At 40.7% G+C, this 21,673-nt stretch overlaps 2 protein-coding genes across 2 annotated transcripts in view; one reads left to right on the forward strand and one right to left on the reverse strand.

Moving 5' to 3' along the window:
* The first annotated feature begins 451 nt into the window (after positions 1 to 451).
* On the forward strand, positions 452 to 4,059 carry PRPF38A (pre-mRNA processing factor 38A). Its single transcript, XM_054285962.1, has 10 exons — positions 452 to 623; positions 709 to 868; positions 1,374 to 1,495; positions 1,638 to 1,723; positions 1,871 to 1,981; positions 2,491 to 2,603; positions 3,075 to 3,101; positions 3,179 to 3,276; positions 3,621 to 3,669; positions 3,756 to 4,059. Exons 1-10 carry the CDS (start codon positions 494 to 496, stop codon positions 3,796 to 3,798), a joined length of 939 nt encoding a protein of 312 aa, XP_054141937.1. The 5' UTR covers positions 452 to 493; the 3' UTR covers positions 3,799 to 4,059.
* Positions 4,060 to 5,108: 1,049 nt separating this feature from the next.
* TUT4 (terminal uridylyl transferase 4) overlaps positions 5,109 to 21,673 on the reverse strand; it is a 43,872-nt gene continuing 27,307 nt past the window's right edge. Inside the window, exons 16-30 of the mRNA XM_054285590.1 lie at positions 20,935 to 21,038; positions 20,493 to 20,550; positions 20,295 to 20,398; positions 19,817 to 19,906; positions 17,799 to 17,912; positions 16,615 to 16,692; positions 16,043 to 16,220; positions 15,635 to 15,682; positions 15,465 to 15,547; positions 13,974 to 14,089; positions 13,055 to 13,215; positions 11,982 to 12,079; positions 9,030 to 9,555; positions 6,675 to 6,848; positions 5,109 to 5,646 (exon numbers count right to left, since the gene is read on the reverse strand). Of these exons, the coding sequence (XP_054141565.1) occupies positions 5,555 to 5,646; positions 6,675 to 6,848; positions 9,030 to 9,555; positions 11,982 to 12,079; positions 13,055 to 13,215; positions 13,974 to 14,089; positions 15,465 to 15,547; positions 15,635 to 15,682; positions 16,043 to 16,220; positions 16,615 to 16,692; positions 17,799 to 17,912; positions 19,817 to 19,906; positions 20,295 to 20,398; positions 20,493 to 20,550; positions 20,935 to 21,038 (2,024 nt within the window). The 3' untranslated portion in view covers positions 5,109 to 5,554. The remainder of the gene's footprint in view (positions 5,647 to 6,674; positions 6,849 to 9,029; positions 9,556 to 11,981; positions 12,080 to 13,054; positions 13,216 to 13,973; positions 14,090 to 15,464; positions 15,548 to 15,634; positions 15,683 to 16,042; positions 16,221 to 16,614; positions 16,693 to 17,798; positions 17,913 to 19,816; positions 19,907 to 20,294; positions 20,399 to 20,492; positions 20,551 to 20,934; positions 21,039 to 21,673) is intronic.

Here is a 21,673-nt window from a genome sequence, read left to right on the forward strand (position 1 = left end):
CCCTCACACGTCCCCCGACCGGCCCGGTCCCCTCACTCAGCCCCTAACCGGCCCGATCCCCTCACACAACGAGCGAGGCTGGAACAGACCACAGAGCTCTGCCCGCTCCCATCTCCCCGTTTCAGCAGGGTCGTCCCAGAGGACACCGCACAGCATCGCGTCCGGACCGTTCTGGGATATCTCCAGCGAGGGCGAGTGCCCGGGCTCCCCGGGCAGCCTGTTCCCGTGCGCGGTCACCACCCGCACCGGGAGCGCTTTGTCCCCCCCCCGAGCCCGCTCCCGGCCCCAGCTCACCGCGTCCCCTCAGCGCCGCGATAGAACTTCGCGCCAAAGCGCGAGCGGAGCCCCGCCCCCGGCAGCGCGCGCGCGCGGGGCGGGCGGTGGCGGCGGCGGCTCCGCCCCGCAGGCGGAAGCGGAAGCGGAAAGCGGCGCGGCCCGCACGGGAGCGGGGCCCTCACGGGAGCGGGGCCGAGGGGGCTGAGCGGCGGCCGCCATGGCCAACCGCACGGTGAAGGACGCGCACAGCATCCACGGCACCAACCCGCAGTACCTGGTGGAGAAGATCATCCGCACGCGCATCTACGAGTCCAAGTACTGGAAGGAGGAATGCTTCGGCCTCACGGGTATGGCGGGCGGGAGGCCGGGCCGGGCCGGGCCGGCACCGGGGGTGTCCGCGCTGACGGCCGGGCCCGTCCGTCTCTCTCGCAGCCGAGCTGGTGGTGGACAAGGCCATGGAGCTGAAATACGTGGGGGGAGTCTATGGAGGGAACATTAAACCCACGCCCTTCTTGTGCCTGACGCTGAAGATGCTGCAGATCCAGCCCGAGAAGGACATCATCGTGGAGTTCATTAAAAACGAAGACTTCAAGTAAGTTGTAGTGTGGTTTTTTCCCCCTTGTTGAGGTTGTTGTACCGAAGGGAAGTGCTCAAAGCAGCCAGGGAAACCTCAGTACAGGGTTTAGCTCTCAGTGTGCCCTGATAAACTGGGCTTGCCTGAAACCAAGCTCTTCTTGCTTTTAAGACTGCTCTCCTTGTCACCTGGCCTGTTGGAAGGGCTCATCTTTGTGGCGTGTGCTCTCGTGATTACAAACCTCTGCCTGAAGTGTTTGGAATGAGCTGCATTAAGGCATTCATGTTAATCTGCTTTTTCTTCAGTATTTTTTTTCATTTTTGTTGGCGGTAATGTCCCCTTACACACATAATGTATATAAAGTGTATGATGGTTTTGATAGTGTAGAGGAAGCAATGGAGCAAATATAAATGGTTGTGTATTCTGGCCATCTACTGGTTTTCCTCAGAAACTTGTGGGAAAAAAATCTTTTTTGTCTAAACTGCTAAGGAAGCAGAGATCCATGGAAAGGTTTCCTTCCCAGGTATGTCCGAATGCTTGGAGCACTGTACATGAGGCTGACAGGCACTGCCATCGACTGCTACAAGTACCTGGAACCGCTGTACAACGACTATCGGAAAATTAAAAGTCAGAACAGGAATGGGGGTAAACACTCTTATGTCTATTTAGCAATATAAATCTTTAAAATTGTGGCATAACCTGTTGATATAAGTTGTCTGAAGTTTTTCACCTTTACTTTAGCCTCTAGTGTTAATTTTGTCTTTTAAATGCTACTCTTTACCCCCAGAATTTGAGCTGATGCACGTGGATGAATTTATTGATGAGCTACTCCATGAGGAACGTGTTTGTGACATCATCCTGCCTCGACTGCAGGTTGGAAATGTAGATGGTTATGGAATTCCTGACTGCACCAAGTCCAGTAGCTGGATTGGCTGCTGGCTCGTTGTGTAAGCTGTGGTTGCCTCCTTAGGTGTTTGTTCTTACTTGGGTTGTGTTGAATAAAGTTGCAATTCCTTCTAGAAACGGTATGTTCTGGAAGAAGCTGAGCAACTTGAGCCTCGTGTTAGTGCTCTGGAGGAAGACATGGATGATGTAGAATCTAGTGAGGAGGAGGAAGAAGAAGATGAAAAGGTTGGTAAATTGTTTGATGGAACTGTATTGGAAATGAATAGCTGAAGCTGAATATTTGAGGGGAGGCTGCTGGCAACTCTTACCTCCCCTCATAATGTATTTTCATATAAGCAGCTTGTGAGGACTTGGACCCTGAAGCAACTCCCAGGTTGCCATGTTTTCCTGTTGCTTGACTTCAACAAATCTGGGTCTGCTCTTTGTTGAGCTTATTTAGATCAATTGATTTATATGCCTATGTAATGGAGAGAACTAAAGGTGATGATGGAAGGTCCTGTGGCCATCAGTCAGTGCTGCTGTATTTCTTCAAAACCAACACTATGAGAAGTGGTTGTTTGATTTCCAGTTGGCAGTTTTGGGCAGCACCACTCACTCCTGAATAAGAATCACTTGGGGTTGGGGAAGCTTGGCTGCCTGACTTTTGCAATTTATATTCATTGTTCAGAACTCTTATTGATATTATAAAACCTTGCTGAAACAGGACTTACAGATCCTCCTCCCCTTGTTTACAGCTGGAACGGATCCCATCTCCTGACCACCGCAGAAGGGGCTACAGGGACCTGGACAAGCCGCGCAGATCTCCGGTGGTGCGCTACCGGCGCAGCCGCAGCAGGTCCCCCAGGAGGTGAGGGGACTCTTCCTTCTGCAGTATTGTTACACAGCTGGGGCACAGCAGTGGAGGTGGCAGTTCAGCCAGAACTCTGACACCTCCCAGTTCCTTTAGCACTTTGTGAAGTGAGGATTTGCAGTGCACAGCCACTGTCAACCCCTCTGCCTGTTCCTCCAGTCATTCTCTAAATATTGAGCTTGCTGGCCAACTTCACCTAAATTTGACAATGTAGTGAAGATATTGAGGAGAAGCAGGTGCTTTGTTTTCATGTAAGCCAGAGGCTGCAGAGAAAATTGCTCTATTAATTGCTCTTACTGATACTAAAACAGAAAAAATTCATCACCAGACTCTGGCTCACTGCATGGTCCAGTCCTAAGCACTCATGGGAAGTAAAAGCCCTGGTGTTGTTGCTGAAGATGTGGGAAATGAAACAGCTGATCTGCTGATGATTTTCAGTGATTTTTTGCTTTTCTCCCCCAATTGCAGGCGCAGCCGCTCTCCAAAGAGAAGAAGGTACTCTTTAATTCTATTATTTAGGTGAGCAATGTGCATTTGTGGCACAGCTCTCTCAGAATCTGCCTTTCCCTCAGCCCATCACCGCGCCGGGAGCGGCATCGCAGCAAGAGCCCGAGACGGCACCGGAGCAGATCCCGGGAGAGGCGCCACAGATCGAGGTCTAAATCTCCAGGTACTTCTGCCACTTCAGAATCACTCTGGCAAGTCTTTATCAGCAGCACATGCACTGCAGGAAAAATCTGTGTCACCATATCGAGATGGTAGCACAAGTGTTAAATGTGGCTGATAAAACTGCTGCTCACATGAAAGCAGAGCTGGGGGACTCCTTTAATGGCTGCAAAATTGACTTGAGTCAGTTTTCACACACTTGCCAGGAGGTTAATGTGAGTGCCTGGTTAAAGCTAGGGTTGTTCTGGCAATGTCTAGCACACTTGGTCCCTAGAAGCAGATGGCATTAGCAAAACAACAAAGAATTCCAGTGGCAATGGAAATAACTATTGCCTTTTTATCCCACAGGGCATCACCGTAGTCACAGACACAGAAGTCATTCCAAATCACCTGAAAGGTAAAGGCTTAGCTTATTTCTGAAGTGCACTTTGGGAATTAAATATAGGTTCTACAGTATTGGCTTTTTGTTTTTTTCTGTTTCAGATCTAAGAAAAGTCACAAAAAGAGTCGGCGAGGAAATGAATAACAAACAAAACGCAGCCCACTGTTCAAGGACCTTGAGCTGCAGTCTAATGCTGTCCTGTTTGCTCCACAGGACAGCTGACTCTCTACTGGCTGCTTTAGCAGTCCCTTTCTTTTATCATCTTTCTCATTTTGTTGTCTTGAATTTTTTTATTAAAGGTAAGCTAAGGATACTTTTTATGTAGTTAGTTACTCATCCTTGTGATAGAATTTGAAAGTTGTTTTTTTAATTTTTTTTCTTGAAGCCTGTAAAAACTTAAAGAAGAGCAATAAAAAAAGAAAGGTTTGTCTTTAAAGGCTCCTGGCTGTTTCCTTCATAGTAATTTGTTGAGATGTCCCCTGGTTGAAGCTGGCATCATTCTCTAATCAGGGCCTTGTTTTGTCAAACTGTCCCTGCAGTCAGGTGCCAAAGGAAGTCTGTATTCAGTCACAAACACTGCAGAGATTCCAGTTCTGGCCCCTCAGAGCTCCAGTACAGGAGAGGAAGCAAGGCTGTCACAACCCAGTGTGTTCACTAGAAGCTCACTTGACAGTGCTCTCCAACCTGTGGTCATCATTGGGTGCTTTGTAAAAATCTTCCTTCAGTGTAATCTGCTGCTTCTGGTGATGCCATCAGAGTTCAAAAGGTTAAAACAGTACAAAGCACTAATTAATTCTTCTGGAGTAAGTTCAATATATTTAAAGACAGTACACCACTAGTTAGAGCACAGTTTGTGGCCTCCCTGTGACTGGGAACAGAATTTGACACCATGATGATGTTCAGCTCTACCTTCTCTGAGTCAAGTTAGTTTTTTTTAATTTAGAATAATTAAGCTCTTACTGAGGATATAATTCTCTTTCTATGACATTTGAAATCAGTTGTGTTAAGCCCTTGTGTACCTTGTCTTTATTCCTGGCCTTTCTTCAGGAGCAGGGACAGGCAGGTTTATCCCTGAACTCTGCATTTAGGGCTTCAGGATTCTCATATTGCCCTGGGAGTGCTGACAGCACAAATAAGTGTGCTTAGGGAATTTATGGAAAGCCCTCTTTCAAACTGCTTCCCAGTACAGCCTAATTTTTCCACGGTATTAGCATATGATTTTGCAAAGCTGGTAAACAGCACACAGGTGTCCTCCTCCTTCAAGGATAACACATACAGGGGCTGTCAACAGCACATGCAACAACACCAGCATGGAAAAAAGCAGGTCTGGTGCTTGTATCACTTGTTGAAACTGCTCATCTTTCCAAGATCTCCACATTAAAGCCATTTCTGTTATTCCTGTTAAAGCAAGCATGCATACAAATAGAAAAGAGGAAAAAATCTTTTGTCCTTTTTTTGCCATTTTATTTTTCTTTTTAAAAAGTTTTTTGGCACTACATAGTTCTGTAAAGAATAGAAGTGACAAATTTTTAAACACATGAAATCCCCTTCTAATTTTATTTTTTTTTTAGAACAATATATATAAAGTCTGAAGCAACCAAAGTATGAATACAGCTAATAGAAAATAAAGAACTTAATTTTAAAAATTCTCTCTCTTTACAGTTTATCAAGATAAAACAAAACACAATTCCCCTTAAAAATAGGGTAATAAAATAGATGAAATTTGTATCACTCAGTTTTGTGATACTAGTAAAAACTATAGTTCATATCTATGTACAAATGATACAGTTTAAAAACAGTCTTAAATAATCTTGTATCTAAACATGTTGCATTAAGATTTTAAATCAGAACCTGAATTTCTTCCTCCCCTCCCCCCACCCACCCACAATCCCATCCAATTTCACTTTTTCTGTTGAATGTAATTCAGATTCAAGTGTGGGTGTCCTTGAGACAGAAGTGAGAACCGCTGGTTACTCTGCATCAGTGGACCAGCTAAAAGAAAATGGATTACAATTACTTCAGCAAATCACATATTTAACAGTGCTTGGCTATATTCAGTGTACTAATCTAACTTAGAAATAAAGCCATTTACTAGACTGACACAAATGCTATCTGTACACCTAACCCATTTAATGGGACAAGGTAGAATTACTTTAATCCTATCTCCAAAATTCCCTAACGATCACAAACACATTATTTTGTTGCATTACTTCAGTTATTTAACAAAAATAATTTCAGGATTTGAAGTAAATTCAGTTTTCACTTGGAAACCCTGCTAGAACCCTGCTAGATTAGATTTTGAAAAAGGATTTGGTGGCCATATCTCTCATTTTACACCAGGTGACCCCCAACAGCATGGAAGCTGCACATCCTCCAAGTCAAATTTGAGCACTGTTTCTCTGGTAGTGGAGGTCTTTTTCCTACAGCCTTTCCCCATTCTGCCAGATACTGAACACCTTCACCTTTCATAAACAGCAGAGCTGAAATCAAATCAGTCTGTTCCACTTCCCTGGTGAACTGAGCCTGACCTAACTTTGCAGTCAGTGCTGCTCTGACTGTGGATGCGCTGGACTGAACCTCCAGAAACCCCTTCCAACCTCAATTATTCTATGGTCTTGCACTTGCAAGTTTTTATCTATGTAAGTCACTCCACAAAGCAAGGTACAAAAGCCAAATAAAATTAATTACAACAAAAATTTCTTCATATTCTGAAAACGCTCATGGGCCAATCACCTTAACCTCTACTGAAGCAGAGGCAGCTCCAAGTGAGCCAGCAGCAGCAAAGAGAAAGAGGCTGGAAGTGCAACAGGCTGCACACTGGCTCAGATTTCAGAATTCTGTTTTAACCCTTCCCTCCCACAAAGATTTTCATTCATCCACAGAGGAAGCTGAAGTGCTGATTTGACTCTGGGACTCGTTAATGTTTTCAGGGATTTCCATGATTGCTTGGCTCTTAAAGCCTTTGAGACAGTACAGAGACATGGAGCATGAGCTGTTGATTCACATAGTGGTTCTAGTACCTTGAGGGTAGAAAGGTTTGTTCGGTGGGTAGCTGGCATTTCCCTGCTGCATGTAGTTCTGAGGCATATTGTAAGGCCACGCTCCTCGGAGGAGAGGAAAATGGGTAGGGGTCCCATGGTCCCAAGGGACAGAAGGAGGGTTCATTTTACCAAACTGTCCTTGGAAACCCTGATCTATTTTTCAATTGAAAGGGAAAAGCACATTGCAAGTTGAAATAATTAAACAGTACGTCACAAATACAATTTACATCTTAAATAACAGTTTGCAGGGGACTTAATGTGATCAGTCTGATGTGCTACTTTTTTAAATTTAATATACATCAGTAAAAATTATCACTTTAATTACTTCATTATTCACTATAATAGAATTATTGGGAAGAGAGAGGATGAATCAACATTAAAATCAAGAGCTATGATTTCACTATTTTTATGACTTTTTCATGGTGAAAAATACAAGGTCTGAACAATGTTCAGAACTACTGTCTGATCCCCCACAAATATCCACTATCACTGACAGAGCTGTGACAGGAAAACTATTATCCTCCTGCAAGAAATAACTCAGATTTACACTGGAATTCCACTAATACTTACATGCTTAAGAAACTTGCTATCTAGATCACTGGACTGACTTAAAAAATTATTTTTAGAGAGAAAAATATAAACTTTGGAAATAAATATACAAATTGTAAAGCTATTCCATTTACAATTCTGCTATCACTGCAACATTAAGGATGAGAAATCAAGCATCCAAGGAGGCAGGATCCACAATCTGAGGCCCAGCTTTTGAGTATGCATGAAAAAGAGCTGTCTTGATACTTCTAATGATCCTACTTCTAATCAGCAGTCTACTGAAAAGAAAATTTAAGTAGCTCCTTTCAAGTCAAAGTTATGTGAGCCGGGACAAAGTTTCCTCAAACTTACTGTTGTCAAATTGTCCTAAGGAGGTATGAAACCATGCTTCAAACAGCCAGGAGACAGCTCATCTCTAATGTGCATTCACCTTAATGGCATCTAAGCCAAAAAGGAAAACTGATTCCATTTCAAAGAAGAAAATTACTATGATTGGGAACCAGGAAAAGGGGTGTCATGAGGTTGGAAATTGATGGAAGATGAGGGATGGGAAAAAAATACTGTGACTGATAGCACACGGAGAAGGAATTAGAATTTATGGAGCTTGTCTGAAAGAAGGCAGCTACCTTAGTAAGGACATGGGGATTGGAAGGAGCTGCTTAAAGGAAAGGCAAAGCTGGAGAAGGGGACAGATGAGAAGATCCAAAATGGAGAGGTAGGGACAGAGCACACTGGAGACACAGAAAACACACAGGTAGAAGTTCCTGTATCCTTTAAAATATACTCCCCACAAAGCTTTAAACAGAAAATCATGTATCTCCAGCCCCTTATGTTTGATGCCCATTGGTGAATTATTCCTCATCCAAAACAGTAGATTCAGCTAAAAATCTACTGTTACTGACAATCACATTATTAGTGCAGAGAAAGGCTGGGCAGGAGATTGAGAATTTCCATTTTAGGATGAACAACTGCACCAGTACATTATATTATGCATTTATTTTTTTAAACAGGAGGACTTACACACTCAGAATAAATCAGAAGACCACCACCATGATTAATGATGTAAAGGTTAACAGTTAAAATTTAGGGGTTACCACAGTTCATGTAGCACAGAAAACTGAATGGGCTTTAATCATTATATACTGCTCTTTCTCAGCCTCAAACATACCCATGTACTTGGCTTTGCTATGAGGCAAGAGGCTGTTGCCCATTTGTCACATGAAAATGCAATGTCAGGAATCAACATCAAGATTATGGAAGTTAAGTGAGGCAGGACAAGCCACAGGAAAAAACAGAATAGGTAAGGTCATATTATATTGTACTAAAGGTGAGGAGACAATATTCAACTTGCACAACTGAAATTCTGCCAGTCTCTAAGTTCATGATTGCAACCTCAGCATTTATCTAATACATTATTTAACAATGTGTTGATCATAGAGGTCTTTTCCAACTTTAATGTTTCCATGATTGTCTAAGGAATCCATTATTTGTCAGCACATTCACAGAAATGTGAGTGATTCAAACAATGATGAGGAGGTTTCTCAGTTGAATGCAGGATTTCTCATTGTTGCACAGCCATTAATGGCAGACAGGGCCAATGCCTAAAAGTTACGGTGATCAATTCTCATTTTTTTTCCTATGAAAACGTTAAGACAGGTGAAAGTCATGATTTGGTTTCTTAAGCATCGTATTTTTATCAAATAATCTGAAAGAGTTATCTGTTCCTGTAACATTTAACACTTTTACACAAAGTGTGAGAGGTTTGATACAACAGAGAAGAGTTACCTGAATTCCCCACAGTGCCATTGTTCACCAGTGAGTTTGGAGTCACAGGATTGTGCCAGTGTCCCTCATGAGAAGTGCTGGGGATTCCCATGGGCCTGGCAGCAGGCTGTGCAAAGATGATACTGGGATCATTCAAGCTTACACTGCTCTGGTTATTTGTGGTGCTGCTGCTGCCAGATCTCATAGAAAATGGAACATTTGTAGAATGAGGAGGGTTACCCGGTGCAGAGTGAATAACAGGCCCATGAATAGGCCAAGAAGTGTTGGGAAGCTGAATTTGGTGGTGATGGTGCATCTGAAGTAGTCCCAGGTTATGCAAGGTGGAATACTGACCTGGGGGAGATTGGGGAAAGTTAAACAAAGGCAGCTGGACCTGATGGGCTGGCTGTGCACCCTGCTGTGGCTGAGGAACGTGCTTAGACTGGGATATTGATTGTGGCTGAGTCTGGTTAATGGAGGCTGGCTGAGAGGAATTCTGTGGGAATTGCTGAGGTTGTGGAGAGTAAGATGACTGATGCGAATCAGACTGGAGGAAAAAAAAAAGTTATGTATTTCTGATTAGTTCACTGGCTATTTAATGGTGTTTTCTTTAATAAGCACCCACTGTATTAGACTATTTATAAAACAGCAAAGCACTCCCCAGCAACACCCCAAGCACTGCACCCAAGTTCCTGCTGGCTTCAGTAAGTGCAGTTCAACTGACACTGACTTTCACCAACAGATAATTTGGTCTGTTAATGTGGCACATCCCACCATCAGAAACAACATTCTGAGTGAATATCAGTCCCAAGCTCTTCATTAGACTCCTCACACACTTGTTCCTGATCTTTAATCAGCATCTTTCCTCCCCTACTTATGTACAGCCCAGTATCTCATTAACTAATTGCCTTCCTTCTAAATAGAGTGGCTCTTACTGCACAGTTTTTTAAGTAATTCCAAAGTAAGCTCCTAATATTTCTTTCACTTTTAAAAATCTGTTAAACAAGAAATGCAAATTCCAAGAACCCAGTTTCAACCTTCATATCCTGGTGTTAGGCCATGTCTAATGGCACAGTAATAGCAATTATTACAGCCTTTGCAGAGCTCTTCCAAAGCTTTCCCTTTCACCAGCAACAAACACAGGCATGAGGCTATTTTATCTGTATGGAATTGCAATTGAACAAGAAGCACTTCAAGGAATTGAGTGGTTGGGAAAAGAGTCACTCAGTTTATGTGTCATCACTTAATGCCAGTATCTGGATTCCCCAGTCTGATTTTAAGCACTGAGACAAGATGCTGATGGAATAAGTGTCTCCAGAGACATTCAAATGAGACAGGTACCTAAAGCAGAGAGGAGAACCTGAATCTCAGATCTCATTTTCCCCCTGAGACTGACTCCTCCCTCCACAGACTGCAGCAGCCAGCCAAGCTCCAAGAGCCTCAGCTGCTGTTGAGCACCTGGAGTTAAAGGCCTCTCCAGTCACTATCCCTGACTGCTCACTGTCCATTTAAACTGGCAGTCACTTGTCTCCAATAGCCAGAGGTGTCTGCAGGACTGCCCATGCCAGAGCATCCCCTCCAGCAGCATGCTGTGTGTCGGTGCCTGAGCAAAAGCTGGAGCCCAGAGGCTGGGATTGCTCCCTGCTGCTATTCCAACTGTGCCTGTATGAGTACCTCCTATACCTTTCTATGAAACCAGGAAGAGAAGGTAAAACCTGGGATTTGAAAGATGATCACTGGTTTAACAGTTTAAATGTTATAAAAATAAAGCACATGTATTCAAACATTCCTGCAAATATTAACACACCAGAAGCATGCACTGAATGTGCCAGCAGCAGGACAGGAGGCATAATACACTCCAACCTCTTGATTTGCTTCCTACTCTCTCCCTCTTACTCAATTAATATTCCCCCTTCCCATTCTTCTCCATCAGTTCCTGGACAGAATATATTCACCAAGAAATCCTGGCCAAATGACAACCATGCACCACACACAGAGTCCATGACATCCAGGTGACACAAGAATGAGCACATGATGTGTCTGCCTCTGAGTGCACCCACACATTCCTCACATTCCTTCAATTCCTCAGGCATAAATAAAAGGCTCCTAAAAAATATACTCCTGTGCCATGTTCAGCCCTTCACTTGGATTAGGCTGCAGTCCCTCTTTTGCAACACACTGTAAGTCATAAAATCTCCATTACTGGAGCCAGCATTCCAATAAATGCTTGCTGATCAGTTAGCAAAGTAGCAAACTGAACAAAGAGCATTAGTGATCAGCAGCCTTGATTACTATATTTACTTACTTGCCAGCCTCATTAGCAGGCACATACTTCTCAGACTAACAGCTTAAAATAAATTAATTTCTGCTGTACTGTCTGCTCCAAAAATATTAAATGCCAGCAGTTGTATTTGCACAAATACCCTCTGCTCCCCATCTCCACTCAGAAGATTAAACATATTTTATGTAGCTCTATGGAGACTTGAAAAAATTCAAGCACAAAACTGTCCAACATTTCCCTATTGTTCTGCTTGTGCTTCTAGTATGCTCTGGCAGACTTTTCATTGAGTATGACTCAATGTGTCTGTACATGACAGTCCCTTAAGACAGATCTCTCAAACCACAAAAAGTCATGGTTGTCACTAACCTAAGTCTCCAGCATGTTAACAATGAGCTATGCTTTATCTCCCTTAGTAACTCCAGAACACTGCCAGAATAATGAGAATTTGAAAGGCATCCTAGCTTAATCTGCCCTTTCAAAATCACAAGGTTATCTCATCTCAAACTTGACTATGAGATTTCCATACTGAAAAACCATAAATGCTCCCCAAGACACAGTGCATCATAAATCAAAGCTCCACTAACTGGCACAGTGCAACGTTGTCATTACCAAGCTGAGAAAAACCCTGCAACCTGTTCCCAGCATGGCAGCTTTGCTGCAGCTCTGCTCCCTGCAGTTCCCCCAGCACTTACACATTCTGATGACTGCCTGGTGCGCAGGGGTCGCTCCACCTGCTGCTGGCCCACAGCCACCAGCTGGGAATTCACCATGCTCCGCACCAGCTGCGTGCCTGGTCGAGGAACACAAGTGTTAATAAACCCACAGGCTGACAGAATAATGAGCACAACTGGGAGTCAGCAATACCTGAACTCTCATGTGACACAGAGGAGGTAAATCACTTTCACCTCTCCTTTAAGTGGAAACTTTCCCCTCTACTGACAGCAAAAAACTTTAATAGGTATAGGAGCTAAACACAAAGTCTATTTTTGAGTAAAACAAAGTCTAGCAGCAACAAGGCTCACATTGCCACCAGGCTGGAGCTCTGGTTTATATAGGTTTCCATATTACTGCTGTAAGCAGTGCATTTTAAATAGCAATAGTGACAGCAGAAACTTTTGGGCAAAGAAAGTAAACTAAAAAAAATGACTAAAGGATAACAGAACACAGAAGCATGGTTCTTCTGAAGTTCACTTATGAATGCTTCCTCTACTTTTTCAACTACCACAGGCACCCATGGGCCTAATTTGAAAGAGTTTGCAATTAATCTTCTCTAAGTACTATCAGTAATTTTAAAGTTGGATTTAGCCTAATTCATCTGTATGCTTTTTTTGAAATGCTACTGAAGGAACACTGATTTTTGCTGCAAACACATTTACTTACCTCTCATGGATGATGGAGGGTTAGCTAACATTTGAGAAACATTTGGAAGAGGAAATGCATTCAATTATTATTATTATTACTATTGTTACTATTATTACTATTACTACTTTGAAATGGTCCAATTGTGAGTGGAAGACAAATAATGCAATACTCTGAAGTACACTGTATTTTACTGCTGAGTACATTTCTACCACCCATGCAAAGACTACTTCAGGAGATATTACTCCCCTTGCAGAAAAGCAACACAGACTACAAGCTTTATTTTCAGTGACTGAAACATTACTTGCAGGATTAATTTTTGAAGATAATTATCAAGTCTGTACAGAAACTTAAAGAAAAGGGATCTCAGAGCTTTCAAAGTATCCTAAGACATAAACTAACTTACCTGGCACACTATTATTTCTCTGACGGGTTTGTTTGAATTCAGGACAATCTCTCCTAACATGACCCACATCCCCACAGATGAAACACCTTTTCTCTCTTGTTTCTCTGTCATCTTCTTTCACCTCTTTTTCATCATCTTTATCATTCTCCTTTTTCTTCAACCTGAACAATAATTTTTATTAGCAACATCAAAAAACCACACACAAACACATAATCTCTGTAGAGCTGTTGTGCTGGGAATGGTTACATAACCAACAGCTGTACCAGAATACAAATATCTCAGGAATCCCAAACAACACTTTCAGATTCTGGGCTGGTTAACAGCCTGTGTACACTTAATGAAGTTAGAAGCTCCCCAGGCTTGTCCAAAAGCTGACTGTGTTAGGGCAGAACTAAGCCTGCAGTTAAGGTTGCAGTTCTATGCAGCAATCCCACTGCAGAGTCAGAATATACCCAAAACAAGTGAGCTGCACCTCCTTCATCCAATCTCCCCCTCACTGACAGGGCACATTGCTCTGTCACTGAGCCCAGATAGGATGTGCAAGAAAGCACTGAGGCTCTTTCAAACACTCAGTTCTAAAACAGCAGGAGAACTGGTGATCAGGAACCAAGACAAGAAGTAAAGGTCTTTTTCCACAAGGTATCTGCAGGATTGTTAAATAATAATATTATTATGTGAGCTCTATATACACCATAGAGTGCTGATATTACTGTGTGCCTCCATAAACACTTCAGATTGAAAGAGATGATCAGAAACTGTTTTAAAAAAAGAAAAAATAAGATGGGAAGTTGAGAATCAGATAAAAAGCTTTGATTTTCTCTGCAATTTAGCAATTTTTCATTTCCATTAAATCTTCAAATATGCAAATCCCTCATTATTTAATCTCAAAGATTTCATAATAGCTTTGTGTATTACTTACCTCCTCCTCTTTGGACAGTCTTTCATGTAGTGACCAATTTTTCCACAGACACGACAACATCTGTCATTGGGTGCCAATTCCCCATCTGTCAATACTTTTGAGTCAAAAAAGTATTCCTATCAAAACACATCAGACAGATAAAATATATAAACCATTCACTTACAATATAAACCATTAACTTACAAGACTGAGGAATGAAAGCCAAACTGTCAGCTTTCTTTTCTTATTGCTCCCTGAATGTTACTACTTCTGAGTTATACCTGGTTCTTTTCTTCCCCTAGATAATGGCAGCTTTTTCAGAGATATGGAGTAGTTTGGGCTGAAAAGGGCTATTTGTTCTTAGGGACAGAGGCTGAATTTGCAGAACAGCTTACCCAGGCTCCAGCCTGCTGCCCACCTTTCACCTCCTCAAAGGCTTTTCAGAGCACAATTTTTTAGCATATGATCTATTTTGGTATCTGAGTCACTGCCTGTGTGCTTTCCAAAGCAGCCAATGTCCCTTCCCAGATGACAGGATTCATCCCTTTGGACAGAACTCAGCTCAGGTGGGAAACAGATGGAGCATCTGCACACTGACCTGTATCACTCCCCTACCCTGGAATTTGCTCAGGACAGCTGCAGTTCTGATGTGTGTCAGCACAAAGGCCCAGTTTACAGCCTCTGAGCAACAAATATTGTGAAAGTACTGAAACAGAGGTACAAACTCAGGAAAAAATCCACAGATAAAGGAAGCAAATGGAAAAGAGAAGATAGGGAAGGATGAAGGGAATTAAAAGCTTTCAAAAGATTTTAAAGATCCTTTGGAAAGTCAAGTTCTGTTAAAAGCCACTGGGAGAACAGTTCTCTAAACTGTTTCAGAAAATGCCTTTCTAAGTTGATCTTTAAAATACTAATTACAGTATTTTATTTGCTCATATAAAAAAAATAGTTGTCTCTACACATCAATGACTGGACCCTCTAGCACAGAGCAGTACTTTCTTCAAAATGATATTGCATGAACACATTCCTACCCCTGACTCACTACGCAAATTTTAAAGGTCAACTTGTTAAAAAAATCAATCATCATCCTTTTCCTTGTCTAAGCAGCAATGCTTACTATCTCCACCAAGTGGAAAACTAAAGAGAATGGAACATCTCTTGGATCTGTTTTCTTTAGCTACAAGAAGAGCCAGTAAGGTTCCTAGAGCTGTTTCTGGGTTTTACAGCCAAATTTGCAGTTCTCTGCAATACTTTAACATCATACAGTGGGAGGTTTTATAAAAAACAAAACACAAATTAAGCTTACTTTCCCCAAACCAGCCAGTAATAGCCATTGCCCATCCAACTATTTTCTTTTATATTCCAGGAGCTAAATGCTAAGCTATAAATTTCATGCAGACAAGGTATAATTACACACATTGTGCATACCAAATGGATAAACACATAAAAGAGATTTGCATCAATTCAGTGGACAAAGAAAATAGAAAAACATACTAAAAATTGAGAACTTACAGCTTCTCTTCCAACAGCTGGGTAGAATGGGGTACCAAATAACTTTCTCCCATTGATAAATGCCTTCATTATGAAATTGGTCACTATTGGAGAAGGACAAAATTATTAGAAAACAACAGAAAAGGCACAACTCAGTGAACATTCATCATTAGCAGACATTAACAGCTTACTTTTCCTAGAGACTCCAGCACCCAGATTATGATTCAAGTCAAAAGGATCTGCACAAAGGAGAAAAAAAAAATCGGAGTTGGAAAAAACTTGCTGCAACAGAACTTTTTATTTTAATGCAGAGAATTCCATTTTACATGCATTCGCAGAGCAGATTATAGCACAGCAATGCTGAGTTTTAAATTAGTTATGTTAGTCAACCATAATAGAGTAAGAAGAACAATTCACTGACATTCAGTAAAAGTTATGAGTCTCATCTATTTTGTGAGCTGCAGGACTTGCAAACAACACTTCTTTTTGAAGCATTGACTGTGGTTCCCTCACATAAAGATCCTGTGCAGAGAGAACAGCCTCTCAAGCAACAGAGTTCCCTACTCCTGATGAATGGAGACTCAATTCAGCAGGAGTACCTTCAATGGCAATACACTTGGAGGTCCACTGCTTCTCAAAGGTGGTCAACAGCTTCTTCTGCCGGATGCTGATCACGTATTCCTTGAAGTCAAACTCCTCCGTGTAGAACCTCAGCAGCCCCAGCCAGAGCTCCCCAAGAGACTCAGTGTTCTTCCCCAGGGAAGGGAGACGCTTCTTCTGCATGCAGGGGAAGAGATTTATTCAGCTACAGAATTTATTCAGCTACAGCTATTCAGAAATTTACTGCAGCACTGCTTCTCCTCAAACATCCCTCTAATTACAAGTTCGTTTACTACGAATGGTTTCTTTTGGTTAAAGTAAGGTTAAATCATTACAGTTAAGACTAAACCTGGACTATTTTTAAAAGTAACAAGTATTTTTCCTGATTTATGTTATTTAGAAATTATTTAAAATAAACCAAGCAAAAGTAGAAATTCCTTTTAGCAAAACAGGACTCAGTTGGGAAGTTGCAATATTATGGATATGGAAATTTAATTAATCAATAAAATTATTACTTTTCCTGAAAAGCAAGGTTTAAATTTTAGTTACTCTTCTGGATTTAGAATATTACCAATTCTTCCATGTCATCAAAGAAAAAAGCATTCCATCCATCCACCATTCTTTGTGGAATCTGTTTGCCATCAAATATCTGTCAGAACAGAGAATGACAGTTACTGCTCTAATTCAAAGTTGCTGTAAAGTACTTGCAGTTCTTTTGGTAAAAAAATCATATAAAAATATAAATACTTTAATTTTAACAATTACTTCTTATACAGACAGAATTTCCCATTGGTAAAAAGTTTGAAAGACTTTTTGCATTGTTGCTGTACCTCTCAAAATATTTGGATATTTCATTTTTACTTGTTCCTTGCAACTAAGAAAACATGACTGAATTATCTTGTCAAGATTCCAACATCTTTCTAGCCCACAGATTCTCTAAGGAGACTTTTTGTGACTTCTATTACATTTTGACTTTAGCACAGCCAAGAGGAAATTCCACTGTTATTTAAATGCACTCTCAGGGTAGCAGTAAAATAAAAACCCCCAACCACTACTAAAGTATCAGATACTAAAGATCAGCAAGAAAGTCCATGAGTCTCAACAGCAATGCTTAAACCAATTTCCCTCTTGCACAAAGAAACCAAAAGAGGCAGAAAGGGATAATTTTCAGAGGTACTTGGGAGTTCAAGAATGTATCCAGGAAGAGGCAGATAGCTGAATAATTATATTCCCCCCACCCATACCACGGGGGTGCAGAACATTGTTTTCCTAGTAAAGTCTCCTGGTACATATGAAATATTTCTTTAAATTATCTTATTTTACCCTCATCAAATAATAAAATAAACTTCTTCTCTTACAGATAAAGTGTTGAGCAATAAATAATGCTTCTGACAATAACTGGTTGAAGAACTGGACTCACATTTCAAGAGCATCTGGTGCAGTCTCATAATTACAATTCCCTTCTCTCCATACCACCTGCCAATTTTTTTCCATCCTGTTCAGCATATAAATATGACCATAAGACCAAAATCCCAAAGTAAAGGTAATAGCACAACTTAGGCACAACAGACTCCCAGGTCTGATCTAATTTTCTTGGTCAGTTTTACCTACTAAAACCAAGAGGGAGTTAAGAGCCTGCTGATTAGAAGGGCCCCATATTTCATTTATCCCCTTTGATCCTAAAATCCCAGACTTCTCATATTTGGCTTGAAGAAAAAGTGCATCTATTTTCATAACCTCATTTTCTGAACCTACCTCTTGAAGAACTGGAATAACTGGTGGATTTCTCTGCTGCAGAAAGTACAAAACCATAAGAATATAGGCATACGAAGACAGACTACCACGGGATGCATCACCAATATCGCAGCGCTGAAAAAATACATTTTAAACAAAATGCTGAATATACATTTCACTGTTCATGACTAACAGCTGTGTCAGAGAGCAAACAGAAACCCCATAAGTAACAGCAAATACATTCACCTCATAATTAAAAATTGTTTTTTGAAGCCTGAAAAATAAATACACCCAAGAGTCAACTGCCATCTGGCAAATCCATAGCATAATTTGTGAAACATAAAAACAGAAAAGCTTTTCATAGCCAAAATACTTTAAAAAAAATTTATAATGTGCCAAACTGAAAAAAAAAACCCAAATTAAGACTCCCAAAACATAAATCCCAGGTTTCAATACCAGAAATTTAATTTTCCTTAGAAACAGCTCTTGCAGCATGAGTTATGATTCCTTATTATTTTGGTTCCCCGTCCCCTTTTAAAAAAATAATTCATTAACAGCAAATATTTCCAGGTTGCACTGGCAGTGCAGCCCACAATGTGGCATTTTGCTAGCAAACACACACATATCTAATTAAAGCATGGTGCAGCCTGCACAACACAGTACAAAACAAACACCCCTGACCAAGTCAGGGAGTTGGAGCCAGATGAGCTCAAGGTCCCTTCCAACCCAAGCCTTTCTGTGACTTTGATCAGTGAATTACCTTACTATGCTTCAGTATCTCATTACAGTATAACCTTTCCACAGCACCTGCTTCTAAGCTATCCTGTGTTTCGAGCCTGTGTCATATCAAACAAGGCATTTTTAACCTCCTAGGGCTGGAAAAACCAGGGATTCGTAAATTACTTTCACATTAGCAGCAGCAGTGACAGCTGTTCCTGGGTTTTCTGCCAATGCAAACAGAGGAGGAGGCATTTTGCTTAAAAACAGAGTATTTGTATAGCTACAAAGACACTTCCATACATTTACATTCAGGAGTGTATATCCCACAACTTGCATATTTCTTCTTTGCAGTAGTATGTTTAGAACATGCACAACAGAATGCAATGCTACCAAAAAATGTAAGATTCATTATTATCAATACAAGGCATTTTTAATTTGGACACAGAAGAGACGTGGCAATATTGTGCACTACTGTGACCACATCAAGCAAAAAATCATTGCTAGTCTCAGTGACAGTATAATGAACGTGTCCATTCCATTCTGGCACCAAGTTATTTTATTCATCTTGATGCATTTTATTACATGAACATCTGGTAGCATGATTCACCATCTCTATAAGCCATTTTTTATTTGCCCCAGTTCCACTAAGCTTTCTTTGGATACGCTGTATTTAATACTGCAACTTGAATAAAAAGCAATGTCATGTTTCAATTACCAAAGGCTGTATAATATAAAATTTTGACAGAATATCATAACAAAAGATGCAGGAGATCTGAAATTTCCAAACTCCAAAAGTCAAGTAAGTATATGTCCTAGGCACATTGAGACTCAGGCATTCATTCATCACCCCATACCTACCTATTCCTGACTTTTAGACTAATTCAAACAAGGCAAGTGTGCCAGAAGAAAGCAGCAGTAATCTCTGGGCTGGCCCCAGATATGAAATCTTGGGAAACTCATGCACATTCACATACCCCTACATCTTACAGTTACCAATTTTTCCAGTTTTGCTTGGGGTTTGGGTGGGATTTTTGTTTGTTATAATTGAAGCTGGTTTGAAATGGAAGAAAAAGAGGGAAGTTTTCCTCTCATCAGCTTTCTCTTACACAGAAATCTTCCAACAGATAGCAGAAGGTACCAGGATTTGATTTTGACACACAGAGTCTGATGGAGCACAGTAAGCTTAAGAAAGTGCACTTCATATCAACAGCATTCTACTGTCTCCATTCCAGTTGGTATTGGCAAAAGGCAAACTGAGTGACTGCAGCAGAAAAAAAAACACAGTATTGTACAAATAAAACAAATTCTTTTTATATTACCTTTGCAAAAACTTTCATTGTGTAGCCCAGATATTGCACCCTAGGATCAATAGCTGCGTAGGTAGCCAGCATCCTTGTGTTATGCTGTGCCTGGAGAAAGGGGAAAAAAAATTAAACTGGTGTCAGGGTGAGGCAATTATGTAATAAACTGTGCAATTTCACAGTGTCAGGTGAAAGCTGGAGTGAGCTGTATTATTCATGATGGCACATAGGCCATGGTGGATGTAGTGGCTTTTCAGAAGTACCCCCAAAACAAGACCTCCTGTGCTGTACCCTGCTCTGCCATCAGGTCATACACAGCTACCTGGGTCGGACTGAGGGTGTGGGCCACTGAATTTAAATAATGTAGAAGAAAAACACAAACACTCAAAAGCATTTCCATTCTGGTTTCAAAATTATTCCCTCAAATGGTTATTTGGTATGATAGAAAGAATGAAAAGCTTTCTCTGAACACAAAAGGACACAAGCAGATGCTCACCAGTGTATTGTACAAACTGATATCTCCTTCCAAGCCACTCCGCCGGTGCTCAAACTTTACTATAGGCACTTTGGCTGTTGTTATAGGCAAGATGTTCCTCAAACCTGGGGAAGCAACACTTTAGTACATAAAACATTTCCATTAACAACATTTATAGAAAATCTAACTGCAAAACAAATCATAATTTAAAGCACCTACCTGGATGCTTCTTAAGAACTTTTGCCAAACCTTCTATTATTTCTTTACAGTTTAATTTCTAGGAAAAACAAAGATCACAGCTTCAGATGTTAAAGCATGGATCCTATTCCAACAAGCACATTTACTATCATATATATTTCATAGATGAAAAGTCTATCTACCAATCATTTTTGGAATGTCTAAGAAGGAGCAAGCATTAAGCCAGCACATGAATTTGCACAAACTCATATGCTCTTTATGGACATCTATATTACACGGTGTGTCTATAAGGCATTAAAAGTAAAATAGGCTGGATCTTGCTTCAGTTATGCAGAGTGCAACAAGCCAATGTGCAAGTAGCAAATCCTACCTTTCCTGTGTACAGAAATCTTAACTGAATTAAAAAACCTTAAGGAATCTTTGAATGTAAACCAGCAGATTTTATCAATTTCAAAACTCTTACCTCTGCATTTTCATGACCTTCCAATGTCATGCAGATATCTAGATCACTGTCCCGAAACCCAAATCCATTCTTTGAGGAGCCAAATAAGCAAAGCCTAGCTTTGTCTGGTCAAAAGAATAGACAAGAAAAAGTTAATTCTTTTACAGTTGAATGGTAAGTGCTTAGTTTAAAATATTGTTTAACTGCAATGTGCAGGTGCCCATAAAAATGAGCTTAAAGAGAGAACTTACACTGTCACTTCAAAGATTTCAGGTTTGATAAAGGAGGAAGCACAACACTTCAGAAGTTATTTACAGAAAGCAAGGCAGGATAAAGACTTATTTTACGTATTTTTTATGACTGAAGTATAGTTACTATAATCATTAAATGGCATCTCTAAATGTGGTGCAATGTTTTGTGGTATGCAACTGCATTTTCCTGCTTTTAATAAATCAAAATAATGTGCAAACCCAGTCACCAGTACAGCTTTATCCCACAGATAAGACAGAGCTACTCCTAGGGTAGCCAAAATAATATTTCTGAAATTCCATTCAGAGTTTATCTAGGTTGCATATTTCTCCTATGACTAGGTAAATTTGGTCAATGAGTTTTTGTAATTATAGCATATTCTTGAAGAAGACACAAGCAGCAAGATTACAATACTTTATGGAACATTCTTTTCCAATTGCTTTGTTTACATTTTTGTTTGAAACACGATATTACTAAGTATTTTCATTCTTGGATGGCAAAACTATGTTAA

Source organism: Melozone crissalis, unplaced genomic scaffold (assembly GCF_028551555.1).
Source record: "Melozone crissalis strain CALT ecotype California unplaced genomic scaffold, PUWL_Pcris_2 ptg000045l_1, whole genome shotgun sequence".
Lineage (NCBI taxonomy): Eukaryota > Metazoa > Chordata > Aves > Passeriformes > Passerellidae > Melozone > Melozone crissalis.